Below are 14,865 nucleotides of genomic sequence, written 5' to 3'. Positions count from 1 at the left end.
CAAGATTTGTTGTTTAGTGTCTGGTGAAGGTGCACTTCAGAACGGACAAGAGATTGAAACGGGCCATGCTCAACCACGTGCAACTTCGTCATATCAATTGCAGCTGAAATCAATTCAAATCGTTATATGATAAGTAATCGCATAGAAGGAGTGCCTCAATTGATCGATTCTTCATTATTCGAGAAGCACCAACCTCAGGACTAAAGCTTGAAAGCCCTCTCTAGACAGAATTATTCTTGTCTATTACGGGACAATCGATCGCTTCTACCGACTTTAACTATAATTATTCCTATCCACAGCTCCAGAGCCTTAAATCTCGAGCTGGTATGGCAAATACGATAGCTCATGTTTAAAGCCTAACTAACAAACTACAATTCTGGTTTATAAATTCGAATAGATAAACTTGCCGCAGAAACCGTAATAGCACCCAGAAACTCCCATCTACGAGTCCAACATTTTAACAACATTTTTATGCATTTCCCAACCTGTATCACATGCGTGTGGTCCGACAAATCTAAGCATCCCCTACAGTTGGCTCTTGGTGATGGGTGAGCCGTGCTGACGACCACGTGCACTTGATGACAGTTGACAAACTGTTTCGTCCACCCGGGACGCAACGCTGCTACCGGGATCGTAACAGTTGGTCGAAGGATAAAATTTATGTTCCCTTCCCAACCCATGGTAGTGGAGCGCAGTGGAAACGATCATAGCTTTATGATGCCCCATAGAGTAGAGACACAGAGAGAGAGTCAGATATATTGCGTTGAAAAATATAAATTTACTACCAACCCCTTTTCGTCGTCTGGCAGGCACACGTAAGCCTTCAACTACATCGGCATTAGTGAGGGACTCTACTCCCGGGACCACCATTGCATATGGGCGAAAGTAAGCGAATGCTTCGGATGTCACACTGATAGCGTTTCAAGTGTTCCGATACGCGTAGAAGAAGTAAGTACACCAAACCTATTAAATACGGACGGGGGATTTTTCCCCCACTTAAGAATCTATTTACAGTACCATGGTTGCGTCGGCACGTCACTGGTTATTCCTCACACCCAGCTAGCTCGGGGAAATCACAATAATTCACCGCTGGATTCCAGTGCAACCCGGACGGACATCGCTGCTCCAGCTCCACACCGTGCGGATCGCAGATGTAGTACTTGGTGCAGTCCGTTTCGTGCGGCGTGTACACCATATGATCGGGATCGTACTCCGCCGGACAGTTTTCGGACGGTTGCAGCGGTTGCGAGGTAGATCCCGCTTCTCCCACAAGGCACTGGGCTAGCGATGGATAGTCGCACAATTTCTTTCCATCGTTCCAGTGCAATCCGGGTGGACATTTGCTAACAACCGCATTGCCGTGGCTGCAGATCAGGAACTTTTCACAGTCGGTTGGATGTGGCAGCAGTACCGGTGGCGATTCCGGGTCGTCGATCGGTGGACAACGATCGTCTGCCAGGACCAGCCCCACCAACAGTAGCCCCACCAAGGCACCGGAAGCTGTTTGATAAATGTCACACGAAAACGAAGCCATAGAGTTGCAAATGCTTTGCTTAACCGGTTTGACGTATTTTTCTATCCTCCTTTACCTTTCATGATGAGAATGTTAGATGCCGCGAGTTGTATGTATTACCGTCAACGCACGTTACGTACTGTACCTGTTGCACCGTCCGGTGTGTCCTTTTTATTGGAGGCGCTACGGTTCCGATAGCATGGATAATCTGAAGTGGACTGACTGTTAGCAACATTTTAAGCACTGTCCATCGCTGCCTCTCGAAACGGTGTACAGTTGATTTAACTGGCACGCTGCTTGGATGGTGGGACACTTTCAACTTATCGACTATCGGCTATCAAAAGTGAATCTCAGCACGGTGCTCGTGTCTATTTGGCGATCTACTAAAGCTGTCTGCTGATGACTAACTTTGGAGAAGTACATAAGCTTCTAAATGCCCCTTGACCCCTTGAAGTTGGACCTCTTGCCAATACCATCCCCCGCGTACTTTTTTGGTTTAAATTTTGACTTCCTACTCCAACTCATACCTTCCCTAACGTTCATTCTGGTTATCCTTCATTCGATTTTATGAACTGCAAATTTGGCCATTTATTTAAAGTGTCTCCATCGGACGCATCCACCAGAGTGTGGCGTGGATTATCCTCCACACGGCTCCACTCATATGCATATTAGTTGTAATCATAATCATCACGCTCGTTCCCTTTTTAACTGCATCAATTGAAGCAGCCCTCCCAAAAAAAGCAGACGCTTTTCCGATAGGCACACAAGCCGTTCATCGTTACGATTATGGTTATTGGGTGTGCGCGCGTTTATAAAACACTCGCAACGGACATGTGTCCCGGTCAGGGGGCAGACACACCCCGGGGCAGGACACCTATGGCATTGGTCCCCAAATTGGTAGAACACAAGAGAGTGAGACAGACAGTTTGTGTCGATACGCTTGATGGTGACATCATATTGGTATAAAGTGATTATTCTGCTGTAACCAATTGATGTCACACCGAACGGAGCTGGATCGGAGAAGGAGTGGACAATGTACGGTGGAGGTGTTAAAACATTACAGCTAATTCTTTATCAACTTGATAATCCGAATAATCACCATCATCATCATCACTGCTTTACACTCCTTGCCGTGTAGTGTAGAAGGCTTTATTCTAACATTAACAATTAACCTCAATACTTAAGCACTGAACAATATTGGACGGCATGTAATAAGTGTGTGTACAGTGTTTCTTAGATCATAAAGAAAGTGTCTTTATGTTTAAAAGCATGTACGATTATATCAAAATTGATATCTTCTTCTTTGGTTCTATAATCTCGAAAGAACTCAGTTAAAGTTAAAGAAAGTTATCGCTCCGGTCACCCCCAAAACTGTTGTCTTTATATCAAAATCGCTCATCGTTTTGAAGATGTAGACACTTTTTCCAGGGCTTGAGGAACATTTACAACCTGTACAACGTTGATTCCAAGTTCCAGTTATCCAGCGAAGCAATACAAGCTCCTGAACCGAAATAAAGCATTATCCATCATTCAAAGCTGAAAGAAAAATTTTATTGTCTATTTTTTCCCCTCAACAACCAGTATTGCCGGTACTTTACCAGTCTGACATCATTCAACGGCATTTACTATCCGGCTTCACTCATTCCATCCAGGGTGTTATCAGTTCGACACACCCACCTATGATGATCTGCGCCATACGACCCCTCATAGATATGGAAAACGGACAGTAGTGACCAGAAAATGAATATTAAGTTGTAAGTAGTAACATTTTGTCAAAAAATAGTATTTTTTTCAATTTTATCTACAACACGTGATCGCCGTAAAAATGGCTCGTGGACTCAAATCGCGCGCTTAGATGAGCGGGACGCGTTCGCGGTGTACATCTGACGCACAGCTGTCAATTACGCACTGACAGTAGTGTACAAACAAACTGCAGCCATAAGTAGGCTCCATGGTGGATTTTCCTCAATATTTTAGAGCCAGAACAAATTAAAAGTCCTTTAAATAGCTTTCACAATCGTATATTAACAATGAAAAGCTTATTGTGCTGATATTATTCAATTTAAATGCGATCAAGTTTCGCGCTGTAGGTGTAGCTAAATTTTGTCCGCTACTGTACGCTTGTAATCAAGAACTTGTTGTACAGTCAGCTGCTTGCGTCGATCGGCATCGGTGGGAGGTTGTTTATATCGTCCCGTTCTGTGAGATCACCCAAGGGTAAGTAAAGCTGATAACAGATTGTATTACATTTACAAACTTTTTCGATCCTCTTTTATAACTTATAACCGTAAAAAGGAACTTAAATTCGTTCGTAATAGTTCTGTCTTTGTTCCTGTAACAAACACTGTCATGATCGGCACTAATCAATTAATTGATCATCCGGTGTGATTATTGTACAGCGCTAATTGATCGCTCCAACGTCGCAATTTCAGTGCTTTTTTCCCTCGAGAACACCATTTTGCCACAACAAAAGCTGCAGCAGTTTGCGACAGAAAACGACGGCTTCGGAAGGGACGGACAAGATGACCGCTACGCTATGGGTCGTGCTTATCTTGGGGCTATCAACGATCCAGTGTGGGGCCGCTACGTACGAGTATCAGACTAAGACGATCGACGTCCCAATCGATCATTTTACGTTCACCAGCGAAGCTACCTTTAAGCTGCGGTATGTATGCGGTTTTTCGTTGCATTTAATTCACCGCATGGCCAACGTCAAATGATCCTGTGTGTTGTGTCATTTGTTCCCGGCAGCTACCTGATCAACGATACGTACGCCCAAAACGATACCACCAGTCCGATTCTGTTCTACGCCGGCAATGAAGGTGACATCGAGCTGTTCGCACAAAACACCGGCTTCATGTGGGAGCTGGCCCCGAAGCTGAAGGCATCGCTGCTCTTCGTAGAGCATCGCTTCTACGGCCACTCGATGCCATTCGCTAATGCATCGTTCGAGTCGCCGAAAAATCTGGGCTACCTTACATCCGAGCAAGCGCTGGCCGATTTTGCACTGGTGCTCCGTACGCTTAATCCCCCGAGCGATACGAAACGATCCCGACCGGTCATCGCTTTCGGCGGATCGTACGGTGGTATGCTCGCGGCCTGGATTCGCATCAAGTATCCGCATCTGGTGGCTGGGGCAATCGCAGCGTCCGCACCCATCCGACAGTTCCAGGGCGTGACACAATGTGGGATTTTCAATCAAATTCTTACCTCCGTCTATCAGGTGGCGTACAATGCGGAGTGCGTTCACAACATACGCCGATCGTGGACCACCCTGCAGAACTATTCGACCAGTGCAGATGGATTGAGGGTGTTGAACGAAAAGTTTAAATTCTGCACCAATCTTACCAAAGCAACGGACGTGACGGAGACGTTTTTCGACTATCTGACCGATGTGTACGGAAATCTGGCAATGATCAACTATCCGTACGAATCGAACTTCCTGGCCCCGGTACCGGCCTATCCAGTGCGAGAGTTTTGTGGCCGGCTGGACAAAAACTATACCGGCGTCGAGCTGCTGGATCATTTGCAGTCCGCCCTTTCGATTTACTACAATTACGATGGGAAGGCGTCCTGTCTCAATATCAACTCTTCGTACGACGGGAGTGGGATCGGTGATAGTGGCTGGGACTTCCAGGCCTGCACCGAGATGGTAATGCCGATGTGTGCGGACGGTGTGCACGATATGTTTCCGGCACAGCCCTGGAACCTGCAGAGCTACTCGGACAAATGCTTCAAGAAGTATGGCGTACATCCGCGCCCGGCCAACGCACTCGTGAACTACGGTGGAGAGTTTCTCGAGTAAGTATCAAACGGTCTACCGGCCTACAGCGTTAACGGAAATGTATTACTTTTATTAACTTTACCATATATTTTCGATTAAATTAAACCATCATTCTCTTGCAGCGCCAGCATCACAAACATCGTCTTCAGCAACGGGCTGATGGATCCGTGGTCCGGTGGTGGTGTGCTGCGTTCGTCCAACAGTAACATCAAGATTGTGCTCATTCCCGAAGGTGCCCACCATATCGATCTGCGCGCATCGAACGCAAATGATCCGGGTTCGGTAACGCTGGCGCGTACCGTACACGTTCAAAACATACAGAAATGGCTGACCGAATACCGAAAGCAGCATAAGGTGTACTAGAACAATATGTACATGTTGATTACCCGAACAAAACGGAGCAGGAGGGGGGGAGGGCTTCTTTTATCACTTCCTATTAAATAATCTTGGACCCGTAGAGAGGCGACTGTTTCACAAAGTCATCCAACTTTGCCTTAAAGATGTCCGACGTGACGGGTGTCCCGATGGTCCACAGCGGATTTCGAACGACATACTCAACCCATATCTGTTAATCCATTCCCGGTGGAAAAAACAATGTAGAAAGAAACACATATATTAATAAAGCAATCGGGAATGAATTGTTTTTTACTATACAAACCTTCGTGTAAATGTTCTGTAGAAACTCCCGAATACCGGTCGATGTGTTGTCGGTGTTGAGGACAAATTTCAACCCGGAGGGAACCTCCAGATAGTGCAGCGCGTACTTGTTCGTCTTGTAGTAAAGGAAACCTTCCCGTGGTTCGATCGGTGAGATTTTACTGACAAACGATTTGATAGAAAACAGCATACCGTACATAAGCTTTGCTTCCTAAAATGGAAAATTAAAATATTAGTAATTTTCTTGCTTATCAGCTCTTTTGCTATCTGTAGCCGAGTGGAGCTCCGATACTACCTCGTCTTTTGTGATTCCAGATTGCTTCAGACGGTTCCATTCACCGTAGTACAGCAGTGTACCAAGTTTATCGAAAATGTACAAGTTGTAGATCGTCATTTGGGACGACAGCGGGATTCCCGTGTATGATCTTCTAAAACCAAAATTATTCTAAATTACACACGCAATCAACAACAGTTCCTCCTTTGCTGCTTCTGCTGCTGCTGCTTGCTATTGTAAACACAATTTCCGTACCGTTCGTGATTTCACTTGTCAGTACAGTTGGTGAAACTAAAACACGGACACGTCAATAGGATGTTGAGGAGAGAAGTTCTTCACATAAATTAAACATAAATAAGTAAACATATGTTTTCTAGGGATTTTAATCCTTTATTTCGATAAACGCTGTGAAAAACATCAACTTTCGAGCGAGTTTCTGCTCGAATAGCTGTAATTGCTCTGGCCGCGCTGACATCCACAACAAACATATGTCAAACAAACTGTCAGAGTCACCCTGTGCTGGCAGAAGCATGCATTTGACAGCATGCCCGAACAAAATAAAAACATACGCAACCCCAGCCGAAATCCACCGGTGAAGCCGCACGCGTTCCGGATTTGTTTTCCCAGGCCAAACAAAAAAACACCATAAAAATGTTAGGCAACGTTGTGAAAATGCTCGGAACCAGTTCCCTCTGCAGCACACAATCGGTGCTGGTACAATCGTCGCGGGTAAGTGCACGGTGCGGCAGCGGCCACCAGCATACTGCTCGAGATTATGCAATGCAATGCTCCAAAACACCCGCGGTTCTCGTCGTTCCAGAACACGTTCGTGCTGAAGCGTCGCTTTCCACCAAACCTGTACAAGAAAAATCAAAAGCCGGGAAAGCTACGGGGACGCCACTTTGTGTACGATTTGGTGGAGGATACGACCATCACGAAAAAGCCAAACCTGGAGGTGGTGCTTACCGCGTTTGTGGAAGGCATCGGATCGAAGGGCGATGTAGTTTCGCTGAAGCCAAACGTTGCGTACAACAAGCTTCTGTTGCCGGGATTGGCGGTTTACAAAACGCCCGAAACCGTTGCCAAATATGCAACCGAGAAGGATGAGAAGGAAGTTGAGGTGCACAGTTCGGCGTATGCACAGCGGGTAACTATGAGCCATCGGTTCTATGCACACTTCGACCCCGATTCTAATGTAATGTAACGTTCCCCATCTTCAGACGGTAAACAAGCTGGAAAGCCTCATACTGGCGGTGGTCATGAACAAGGACCATGCGTGGACCATCGAACCGTGGCACATTAAAGCGTCGCTCCGCAAAGCCGGATACTATGTGCCGGAAAGTGCAATAACCCTGCCCGAAACTCCCATCACCGGACCGGATCTACTGAAGCAAAACAAAGAGTTTTACTGCACGGTTACGATTAACAACCTGGAGAAGGCACGGGTACGGTGCCGGATCCATCATTGGAGTACGGAACCGAGCGAACGATTGCCGTACGTGTTTGAGCACTGGAAGCTGGATGCGGAACCACTGTTCGGAAGCGATGCTGCGGACAGTAGGAAGTCAACTGAGCCACAGAAAAGCAAAGATTAATGTGAGTAAGTTGCAGTGCTGCTACAAGGGGTAAAAAATAGAGACAAAGGTTAACTATGATCGAGATTGAGAGTTTTTGAGATAATCACATCCGTCAGGCCGGTTAGCAATTCTTCATTAACTTGTTATTCGAAACAAATAGTTTCTCTTTTCTTATCTTATATTTCCTTGAGAAGAATGGGTAGTAATGGTAGAAAGTTATACCATTAAACTTACGGCACTAGACGCAGCTTGAAGCGTGAAACTTAAACAAACAACAGGCTTATAACCTATCGGAATGAGTAACAGAATGGCTGGCTTCATTCGTCATCGGAATCAAAATCCATTTGGCGTGCCTTCTTTGTGGCCGTTTTCCTAGACGATGTTCGCGTGGCCACACTAGCTATACTGTTGTTCGTCGACTGCTGGCTAAACATGGAAGTGATTGAAGTCTGCGATCGGCCCCGGGTCGAACCGGCGGTCGATGCTGCCTTACTAGCTGCACCACGTGCCGTTCCGCCTCCACGTGATCCACGTCCACCGCGAGCACCGCGTGCCGCTGGTTTGCCAGCAGCTACCGTTGTGTTCGGTGGATCACCTCTAACCGATGATCCATCATTCCCGCCCGCCATACCATCGTCATCGAGATCGCGGAAGCGCTGCAGCGGATCGGTCGCATCCTGCCGGTTTGAACGTGCATCCAACATGCTCAGCACCTTCTCATGAATATCCGGATCGGCCGTATGAAAGCCAGCCAACGCTTCACAAATCCCTTCCTCGCTAGTGTTGTCCTGCGAGCGCAGAAAGCTGAGCGCCTTATCTTCGTAGAACTTTATAATTTTTTCAGGCGCATCGTCATCCTCGTAATCGACCATCCGACGGCACAGTTCGGCCATACTCCGAGGGTTCAACACCTCCAGCTGGTTCACAACGTCCGCCTCGCGGAAATAACGATCGACGATCTCTTCCGCACGCTGGGCACGCTGTTCGCGCTGGTTCCGGTACGCTTCCTGCAGGGCGGCCTTATCAAGCGCATTGCCCAGTTCGTCCTTTACCTTCACCTTGGGCTTCTTTTTGAAAATGACCATATCCTGTGGGTTAGCAACACGCCCGTGATACCGAAATCCGAACCGGATTGCATTGAACTGTTGCTCGATTTCCGTCAGTCCCAGCCGGAGCCGTATGAGTGGTAACTTCGGTTGCCGTGCGTACCCGGTGATCTTCGTCTTTGCACGCTCAATCATCGCTTCGATGCGTTCGGTGGCAAAGTCTTGAACACGCTGCTGTACGTCACCTTCGTCCAGCGCCAGCTCCTCCTGCACCGTGGCCAAATCGACCGACTCGAACACGAACGGACGTACCGATTTCAGCGGTATCGGATCCATCCGGAACAATCCCTTGTGGATGCTTAGCAACCCGCAACACTTCTGTATCGCTTCACCCTCGGACAGTGACGTCGCGACCGTTGAGCCCGGCTGACTGACGTAGAACTTTTTCGCCGAATTCTCTTCCGGCTCGATCCGACAGTCATGCTCGTGGCCCCATATAATCAAATCCAGAAACTGTGGCAACGAACTTTCCGGCAGATAGTTCTTCGGCCCCCGTTCGGCACGATTCTGGTGCAGCACCATTATGCTGAAAAAGCCCGGCTCATCCGGCTTTTCGATGAACACTTTCGCGTCGTCCAGCAGCCGGCAGAGTCGCGCATCGCTCATGTAGCTCAACCCATACAGTGCCAGCTTCGTTTCGCCCTTGCGCAGCAAGATTGGCCGGATGTCAATCTTGCTCAGATCGGTCCATTTACCGAAGTAGTTCACGTACCCGTTCGTGCTCAGCAGATTCATCGAGCTAACCTTTCCGGCACCGCCCGAATCGTCATGGTTACCGTGGATGGAAAACACCGGTATAGCGATGTTCATGTTCGGATCCTCGTAGTTCACCGTGTGGCTTAACGATTCAAGGAAGTTGTCGTTCTGATCGCTCAAAAACTCCAACCGAATCGGTTTGTCGCCGAGCGTGTACGTTTTCAGCAATCGGAAGCACCGGTCCAGCGTGTTGGTGGAGGGATTTGCTACGTGAAACAAATCGCCACCGAGCAGTAGCGCGTCCACCTCATTTTCCAGCGCGTGCTGCAACACCTCCTCGAATGCAATAAAACTATCATTGCCTGGAAACGGAAGCAAGTGGTGTGCGATGCTGTTACAAGGATATTCATGTACGGTGCATGGGAGAACAGGCCCCCATGTTCCTTACCTCGGATCGGATCTTTCTCATTAAAACCCAGGTGTATGTCACTGGCCACCAATATTTTTATCGTATCGTCCGGATTGATATCTGCGGTTTGTGAAGCGGATTCGGACATTTTGCAGCGAGCAAATGCTTTTTGTGAACGCACAACTGTTTTGATGCGATTGCTCGTCGCAGATTGGCCAATTGTTTTCGCGCGGGTTTATCGGCTGTCATTTGGCACACAACACGATTTCTGAAGTCTCGGTCGAATGTAGGTTTTTTTCAAGGTGTATGTAAGACCGGTTTCAAGGTGTATATATCGTTTCGTTCTATTTTTTTCGCCTCACAAAATAATATGTCGCTCTCGCTCTTCAACTTCCGCATTGTTCGAACATGATAGAAAGCGATAGAAAGCATTTGAAAGAGATGGTCGACCAAAAATGACCAAGTGAGAACCGTACAAAAAACCGTTTCTTGTTCAATACATTATCTTAGAAGAAAACAAAACCCTTACTCCGTTTTCTTGTGTGTTAAAAATGAAGAAGGAACTAAAAATGAAGCTAAAAAGCAAAGAATTTCTATATGCTTATTCCACTGTGTATCGCAATAATATTCAAACGTCAGGACAAAGCGCAACTGTCATCGTGCAACCGGACACGTGTAAACGCACCTTTCGCACCGTATCGTGCCCGAGCGAACCGGCTTGCGAAAGCATCAGCAACAACACCGGTCCCTCGTTTGTCCGCAAAGCTACCAGCGGCTAGAAGTAAGTGCCCGGCCATCGCAACCAAGTCTGCATCGCGGTGAACCATCGTCCTCGATCCCTGTGAGCGATGCAGCTGATCTCCAATAGTGAAATTTGGCATCCGGGAAGAGCATACTAAATACTAGTTCGGGCACAAAACGCCGTCCACTTACTTGCCCTCACACAGAAACACACTGCGGGAATTATCTGCGCTGTTCCTTCTCGCTTAGTGCCGTTCGATGAAGTGTTGTTATTTTGGTGAAACTATAGCATTTAGAGAGGTCCATACGCACGAAGCCTTGGTGCAACCCTACCAGAATGAGTCACTCGAGGAATTACAACTACTACGAGGTAAGCAAGCATCGCAAAATCAACCCTAAACCGCTAGCGTGTGTGTTGGTATTATTTACTAAATCCGGCCAAACGGTCTCTAAATCGCAGCCTTCTAGATCCCGGAGCAGGGAGCGCAGCTACCGGCGAGAATACCGGGACGATTCGGAACGATACAATCTAAGCACGTCGGAATCGAGCCGCACACACGCAGATTACAGTGCCTCCAGCTATCGAAGAAGTTCCCACCATCGAAGCTCACACTCCACCAGTGCACACTACCATGATCCACCGGCATCCTCATCGTCCTCCATGGGGACGGGAGCGCACGACTGCTCGTCCCATGGCTCGTCCGGCAAGCTCGTGCTGGCCGTTTTTAATCTGAGTGTGTACACAACGGAAGCGGAACTGTACGACACATTTTCCAAGTTTGGTCCGCTTCGAAAGACGACCGTTGTGCTGGATGCAAAGGTATGTGTTTGTGTTTAGCTGAACAATAGCGATGATGATTCGCCGCCGCATTGAATGCACAACGGAGATCGTGTAGAATGGGTCCCGTTTCGTATTCCTATCATGCGGTATAGAAAAAAAACAACCAAATTGGAAAGTTATTAGGATGGAATGCACATTCAGTATATCATTTCCATTAAAGGCCTTTCCAAACAGTTCCTTTAGCATACTCTCAGAAAACAATCATGTAACATGCTTGCTTTACTTTCTTCCCAGACTGGCCGTTCGCGAGGATTTGGGTTCGTGTACTTCGAAAGCGCGGAAGACGCCAAAGTGGCCCACGATCAAGCGAACGGCATCGAGATAGGGGACCGCCGGATACGTGTCGATTTTTCCGCCACAAACAAACCGCACGATCCGACACCGGGCGTTTACTATGGGAAAGTGTCCCATCCGAAGGGTGGCGGATACGGTGGCCATTCGTCGCACGGTATGTCTAGCTCCCACGGTTATCATCACTGTAGGGCGTGCGAGGTGGAAGCGCGGGAACGCGAACGATGGGAACGGGACGCGAGATCGAGGTAAGATGTCGATGCACCCTTCCGTCTGCATTTCGTGAGAATCTGTCTGTCCTGAACGAGAATGTTCGCTTAACGTGTTTTTGCAGGGATCACCACTACTACTACGATAGCTATTCCGGGCATGAGCGTAGCCGTAGCAACCGTTCCACGATGGGCCGGTCTGGTAGGAGCGATTATTATCGTGGCGGAACCAGCATTCGCTGACAGTGGCAGCCCTCCAACCTTGCACCGATTGCTGTTGGTTGATTCATAGGGAACAGTGGGAACAGAGCGAAGGAAAGAGCAAGAGAGAGAGAGCGAGAGCACTATTTAGTGAAAGATTGCAGCAGTCTGCAAAAAATGCTGCTGTTCCTCGGTTTGTTTTGCATTTTGTTACGTTTGCGAAAGCACAATAGAGCGGGAAGAGTACGCGTAAGGTAAGGATGTTAAGATAGCCAAAAAACCGGATTTTGCGATATGATATTATGGGATGCTGCTGCGTTGTTAGAGGTACCCTCCCTTCTTACTGGCGGGCTGCATATGGAAATGGGACGGCTAAGGATGGCACCAGACACACGGTGCAGTTCCGGTATGTGCGCCTTTTTGTGATTAGCCCACTACAACTCCCTACTGCCTGTCCCGCGATTGCCATCCGGCCCGTCTTTTTATCTCGAAGAACAGGTTTCAATCCCCCGTATAGGCAGCAAGAGAAGAAAATATCCTTATAGCGAAACGTGCGTATGTTAGTAGTAGTGCGTTTGTGTGTGGATGTTGTGTGAGCGAGCGCGTTAGGAAGAGTCGAATGGGGTCGGTTGGTTGGTTCGTTTTTTTTTATTAGCGTGTCCGGTTCCGCACGGATTCCGATCTCAATGACCGGCCGATAGGGAGAGGAGGAAACTGGATTTCTCTCGCCCCCCGAAGATGTGTGTGCGAATTGCGAAGTATTGTTGGCCGTGTTCTTCATCCAATTTTTTTTTCTTCGGTGCTTCCCGTTTATGTCCCGCCCTTCCCGCTAATTATCTCGCCTGTGTGTAAGCGCCAGGAAGACTAAGAAAGGTAGATTTTAATAAGTTATCACACGCTCACACACCCGCATCTCTTCCTTATACGGTCCAGTGAGGTTGTTTTTAAATTTGTTAATTTGTTTCGTTATCTTTGTTTGTATTGGCGGCCGTATTATGATTGCGAAACGGAAGGATAATGTAAGCAAAAACGCACACACACACACAATCAAAGATGACAAACAAAAATACACCTATAGATGAGAATAAATTAATTTCAATAAAAAAAGACTTTAATAAGAAAGCTATCGCGCTGTCGTACGTGTTTGCGGAACGGAAAAGCTGACCTTCGGAGGGAAAACTAGTCATAAGGACTAGTTTAGAATGCTTCCCCCTTTGGGTCAACTTTTGATTTTCTATTTCAACCCCTTTTGCTCCGCGTGGTCAGACGCAACATTAGAAGATGCGTCCGGTTTTCCGACGGCTATGCAAATTACTGCGAAAATCTAAGACCAGGAGCAGCAGCCCAGATCGAGATGAAACCGGAAAATCCGGTTAATCAGAGCGTCAGGCAACGTATCGCAATGGAACATAGGGGATTGGATTTGTTCGTCGCCTTTATTTTAAATGTCTTCAATGTAACATCTTGTTCCTTTACAATCTAGCTGACTGAATTTCATCGGTTGTCTAAATCTTTTTCTCGCGCAGGTCATCCTGCAAAACCTCTGTCTAGCGCCAGAATGTACAACCAAACCTATATAAAGCTATATAACTAACAAAACACATAAAGCTGACCTAGTGTGGCTTTGGTTTGTGGCCGTCGACGTAGAAATTGCGTGTCGCTTGCGGAAGCTGTAACCGCATCCCTTCCAGCTCCTTCTGCAACACAATCTGACACCCAAGGCGGGAGTTTTCACGCAAAAATGGTGCCATATCGAGCAGATCGTCCTCCTTCTCTTCCGGTTCGGTTAAACGGTCGAGGTATTCGTCCTGCACGTACACGTGACAGGTGGTGCAGGCTAGGGAAGCTTCGCAGGCACCCTCCATCTCGACACCGTACCGATGGGCAAGGTACAGCACATTATCGCCCACCTTCCCCCGAACCGTCGTTTCCTTGCCATCCTTATCGATGTACGTTATGTTCACGCTGGAAGGAGTAGAAACAGTTGAAACAAAGTGTAAGTGAGTGGTGTTTATCTTCCCGTGCGTTTATGGTGTGCGTACACTTCGTCTTCGCTTTTGGGATCCTGCCATTCGTATTCGCCGTGTAAAAGTTCTGCAGGAGCATAGGTAAAAAAAAAGGGAAAAGAGAATACCGATTTCATTAGCATTTAGCGTTGAATCAGCTCACCCGCACAGCTGAAAGATAATGATTTCATAATACTCACGCACTGTGGTGTGTATATTTCGCGGTACAATCATCCCGTGCCACCGGCTGAACATTCCACGTGCTAGGTAAAGGAGAGAGGTAGTGATGGACATTTTCACTCTATTTTGGTGTTTATAAACAGGAAATTTTTTGCACAGTTTACAAAGAGAACTGAACCGGAATGTTTTTGATACCGGTTTTTTGCGTGCATGGGAATTGTTCTGGGGAATGAGCACAATCAAAACAAACCCTACCCGTCACAACAGTGTGCGATCCAAGTGTCAACGTGCGTTTCGAATTGTTTCACTTTCGAAAAACTTTGCACGATCTTTTTATGATGATTTCGGTGCAATTGGTGAGTTTTTCTTATAAATTTTAT

General features: G+C 47.3%; 7 protein-coding genes across 8 annotated transcripts; 3 read left to right on the top strand and 4 right to left on the bottom strand.

The window, feature by feature from the left end:
* Nucleotides 1–966: 966 nt before the first annotated feature.
* Nucleotides 967–1,780, bottom strand: LOC118508799 (peritrophin-1-like). The gene is made up of 2 exons (XM_036048517.1): nucleotides 1,590–1,780; nucleotides 967–1,500 (listed from the first exon to the last, which is right to left on the bottom strand). Exons 1-2 carry the CDS (start codon nucleotides 1,594–1,596, stop codon nucleotides 1,043–1,045), a joined length of 465 nt encoding a protein of 154 aa, XP_035904410.1. The 5' UTR covers nucleotides 1,597–1,780; the 3' UTR covers nucleotides 967–1,042.
* A 1,792-nt stretch (nucleotides 1,781–3,572) lies between these two features.
* LOC118511260 (lysosomal Pro-X carboxypeptidase) lies at nucleotides 3,573–5,954 on the top strand. 2 transcript variants are annotated; one of them, XM_036054130.1, is made up of 4 exons: nucleotides 3,573–3,730; nucleotides 3,946–4,178; nucleotides 4,265–5,314; nucleotides 5,420–5,954. In XM_036054130.1, exons 2-4 carry the CDS (start codon nucleotides 4,036–4,038, stop codon nucleotides 5,658–5,660), a joined length of 1,434 nt encoding a protein of 477 aa, XP_035910023.1. In that variant the 5' UTR covers nucleotides 3,573–3,730; nucleotides 3,946–4,035; the 3' UTR covers nucleotides 5,661–5,954. The 2 variants fall into 2 exon arrangements, with proteins under 2 accessions (XP_035910023.1, XP_035910024.1); XM_036054131.1 differs by lacking the exon at nucleotides 3,573–3,730 and having other exon boundaries at nucleotides 3,927–4,178.
* LOC118511264 (trafficking protein particle complex subunit 1) lies at nucleotides 5,340–6,482 on the bottom strand. The gene is made up of 3 exons (XM_036054135.1): nucleotides 6,250–6,482; nucleotides 5,956–6,165; nucleotides 5,340–5,862 (listed from the first exon to the last, which is right to left on the bottom strand). The coding sequence occupies exons 1-3, from the start codon at nucleotides 6,346–6,348 to the stop codon at nucleotides 5,734–5,736; spliced, it is 438 nt and encodes a 145-aa protein (XP_035910028.1). The 5' UTR covers nucleotides 6,349–6,482; the 3' UTR covers nucleotides 5,340–5,733.
* Nucleotides 6,483–6,749: 267 nt separating this feature from the next.
* Nucleotides 6,750–7,889, top strand: LOC118511262 (39S ribosomal protein L9, mitochondrial). Its single transcript, XM_036054133.1, has 3 exons — nucleotides 6,750–6,957; nucleotides 7,049–7,375; nucleotides 7,449–7,889. The coding sequence occupies exons 1-3, from the start codon at nucleotides 6,880–6,882 to the stop codon at nucleotides 7,821–7,823; spliced, it is 780 nt and encodes a 259-aa protein (XP_035910026.1). The 5' UTR covers nucleotides 6,750–6,879; the 3' UTR covers nucleotides 7,824–7,889.
* Nucleotides 7,890–7,962: 73 nt separating this feature from the next.
* Nucleotides 7,963–10,272, bottom strand: LOC118511259 (double-strand break repair protein MRE11). Its single transcript, XM_036054129.1, has 2 exons — nucleotides 10,056–10,272; nucleotides 7,963–9,969 (listed from the first exon to the last, which is right to left on the bottom strand). The coding sequence occupies exons 1-2, from the start codon at nucleotides 10,162–10,164 to the stop codon at nucleotides 8,123–8,125; spliced, it is 1,956 nt and encodes a 651-aa protein (XP_035910022.1). The 5' UTR covers nucleotides 10,165–10,272; the 3' UTR covers nucleotides 7,963–8,122.
* Nucleotides 10,273–10,704: 432 nt separating this feature from the next.
* Nucleotides 10,705–13,421, top strand: LOC118511261 (transformer-2 protein homolog alpha-like). Its single transcript, XM_036054132.1, has 4 exons — nucleotides 10,705–11,127; nucleotides 11,218–11,577; nucleotides 11,833–12,137; nucleotides 12,224–13,421. Exons 1-4 carry the CDS (start codon nucleotides 11,095–11,097, stop codon nucleotides 12,339–12,341), a joined length of 816 nt encoding a protein of 271 aa, XP_035910025.1. The 5' UTR covers nucleotides 10,705–11,094; the 3' UTR covers nucleotides 12,342–13,421.
* A 295-nt stretch (nucleotides 13,422–13,716) lies between these two features.
* On the bottom strand, nucleotides 13,717–14,745 carry LOC118511263 (adrenodoxin-like protein 1, mitochondrial). Its single transcript, XM_036054134.1, has 3 exons — nucleotides 14,506–14,745; nucleotides 14,342–14,393; nucleotides 13,717–14,264 (listed from the first exon to the last, which is right to left on the bottom strand). Exons 1-3 carry the CDS (start codon nucleotides 14,597–14,599, stop codon nucleotides 13,913–13,915), a joined length of 498 nt encoding a protein of 165 aa, XP_035910027.1. The 5' UTR covers nucleotides 14,600–14,745; the 3' UTR covers nucleotides 13,717–13,912.
* Nucleotides 14,746–14,865: the final 120 nt, after the last annotated feature.

Source organism: Anopheles stephensi, chromosome 3, assembly GCF_013141755.1.
Source record: "Anopheles stephensi strain Indian chromosome 3, UCI_ANSTEP_V1.0, whole genome shotgun sequence".
NCBI lineage: Eukaryota > Metazoa > Arthropoda > Insecta > Diptera > Culicidae > Anopheles > Anopheles stephensi.
Note: the sequence above shows the minus strand (reverse complement) of the source record. Positions and strands in the feature narration are given on the sequence as shown.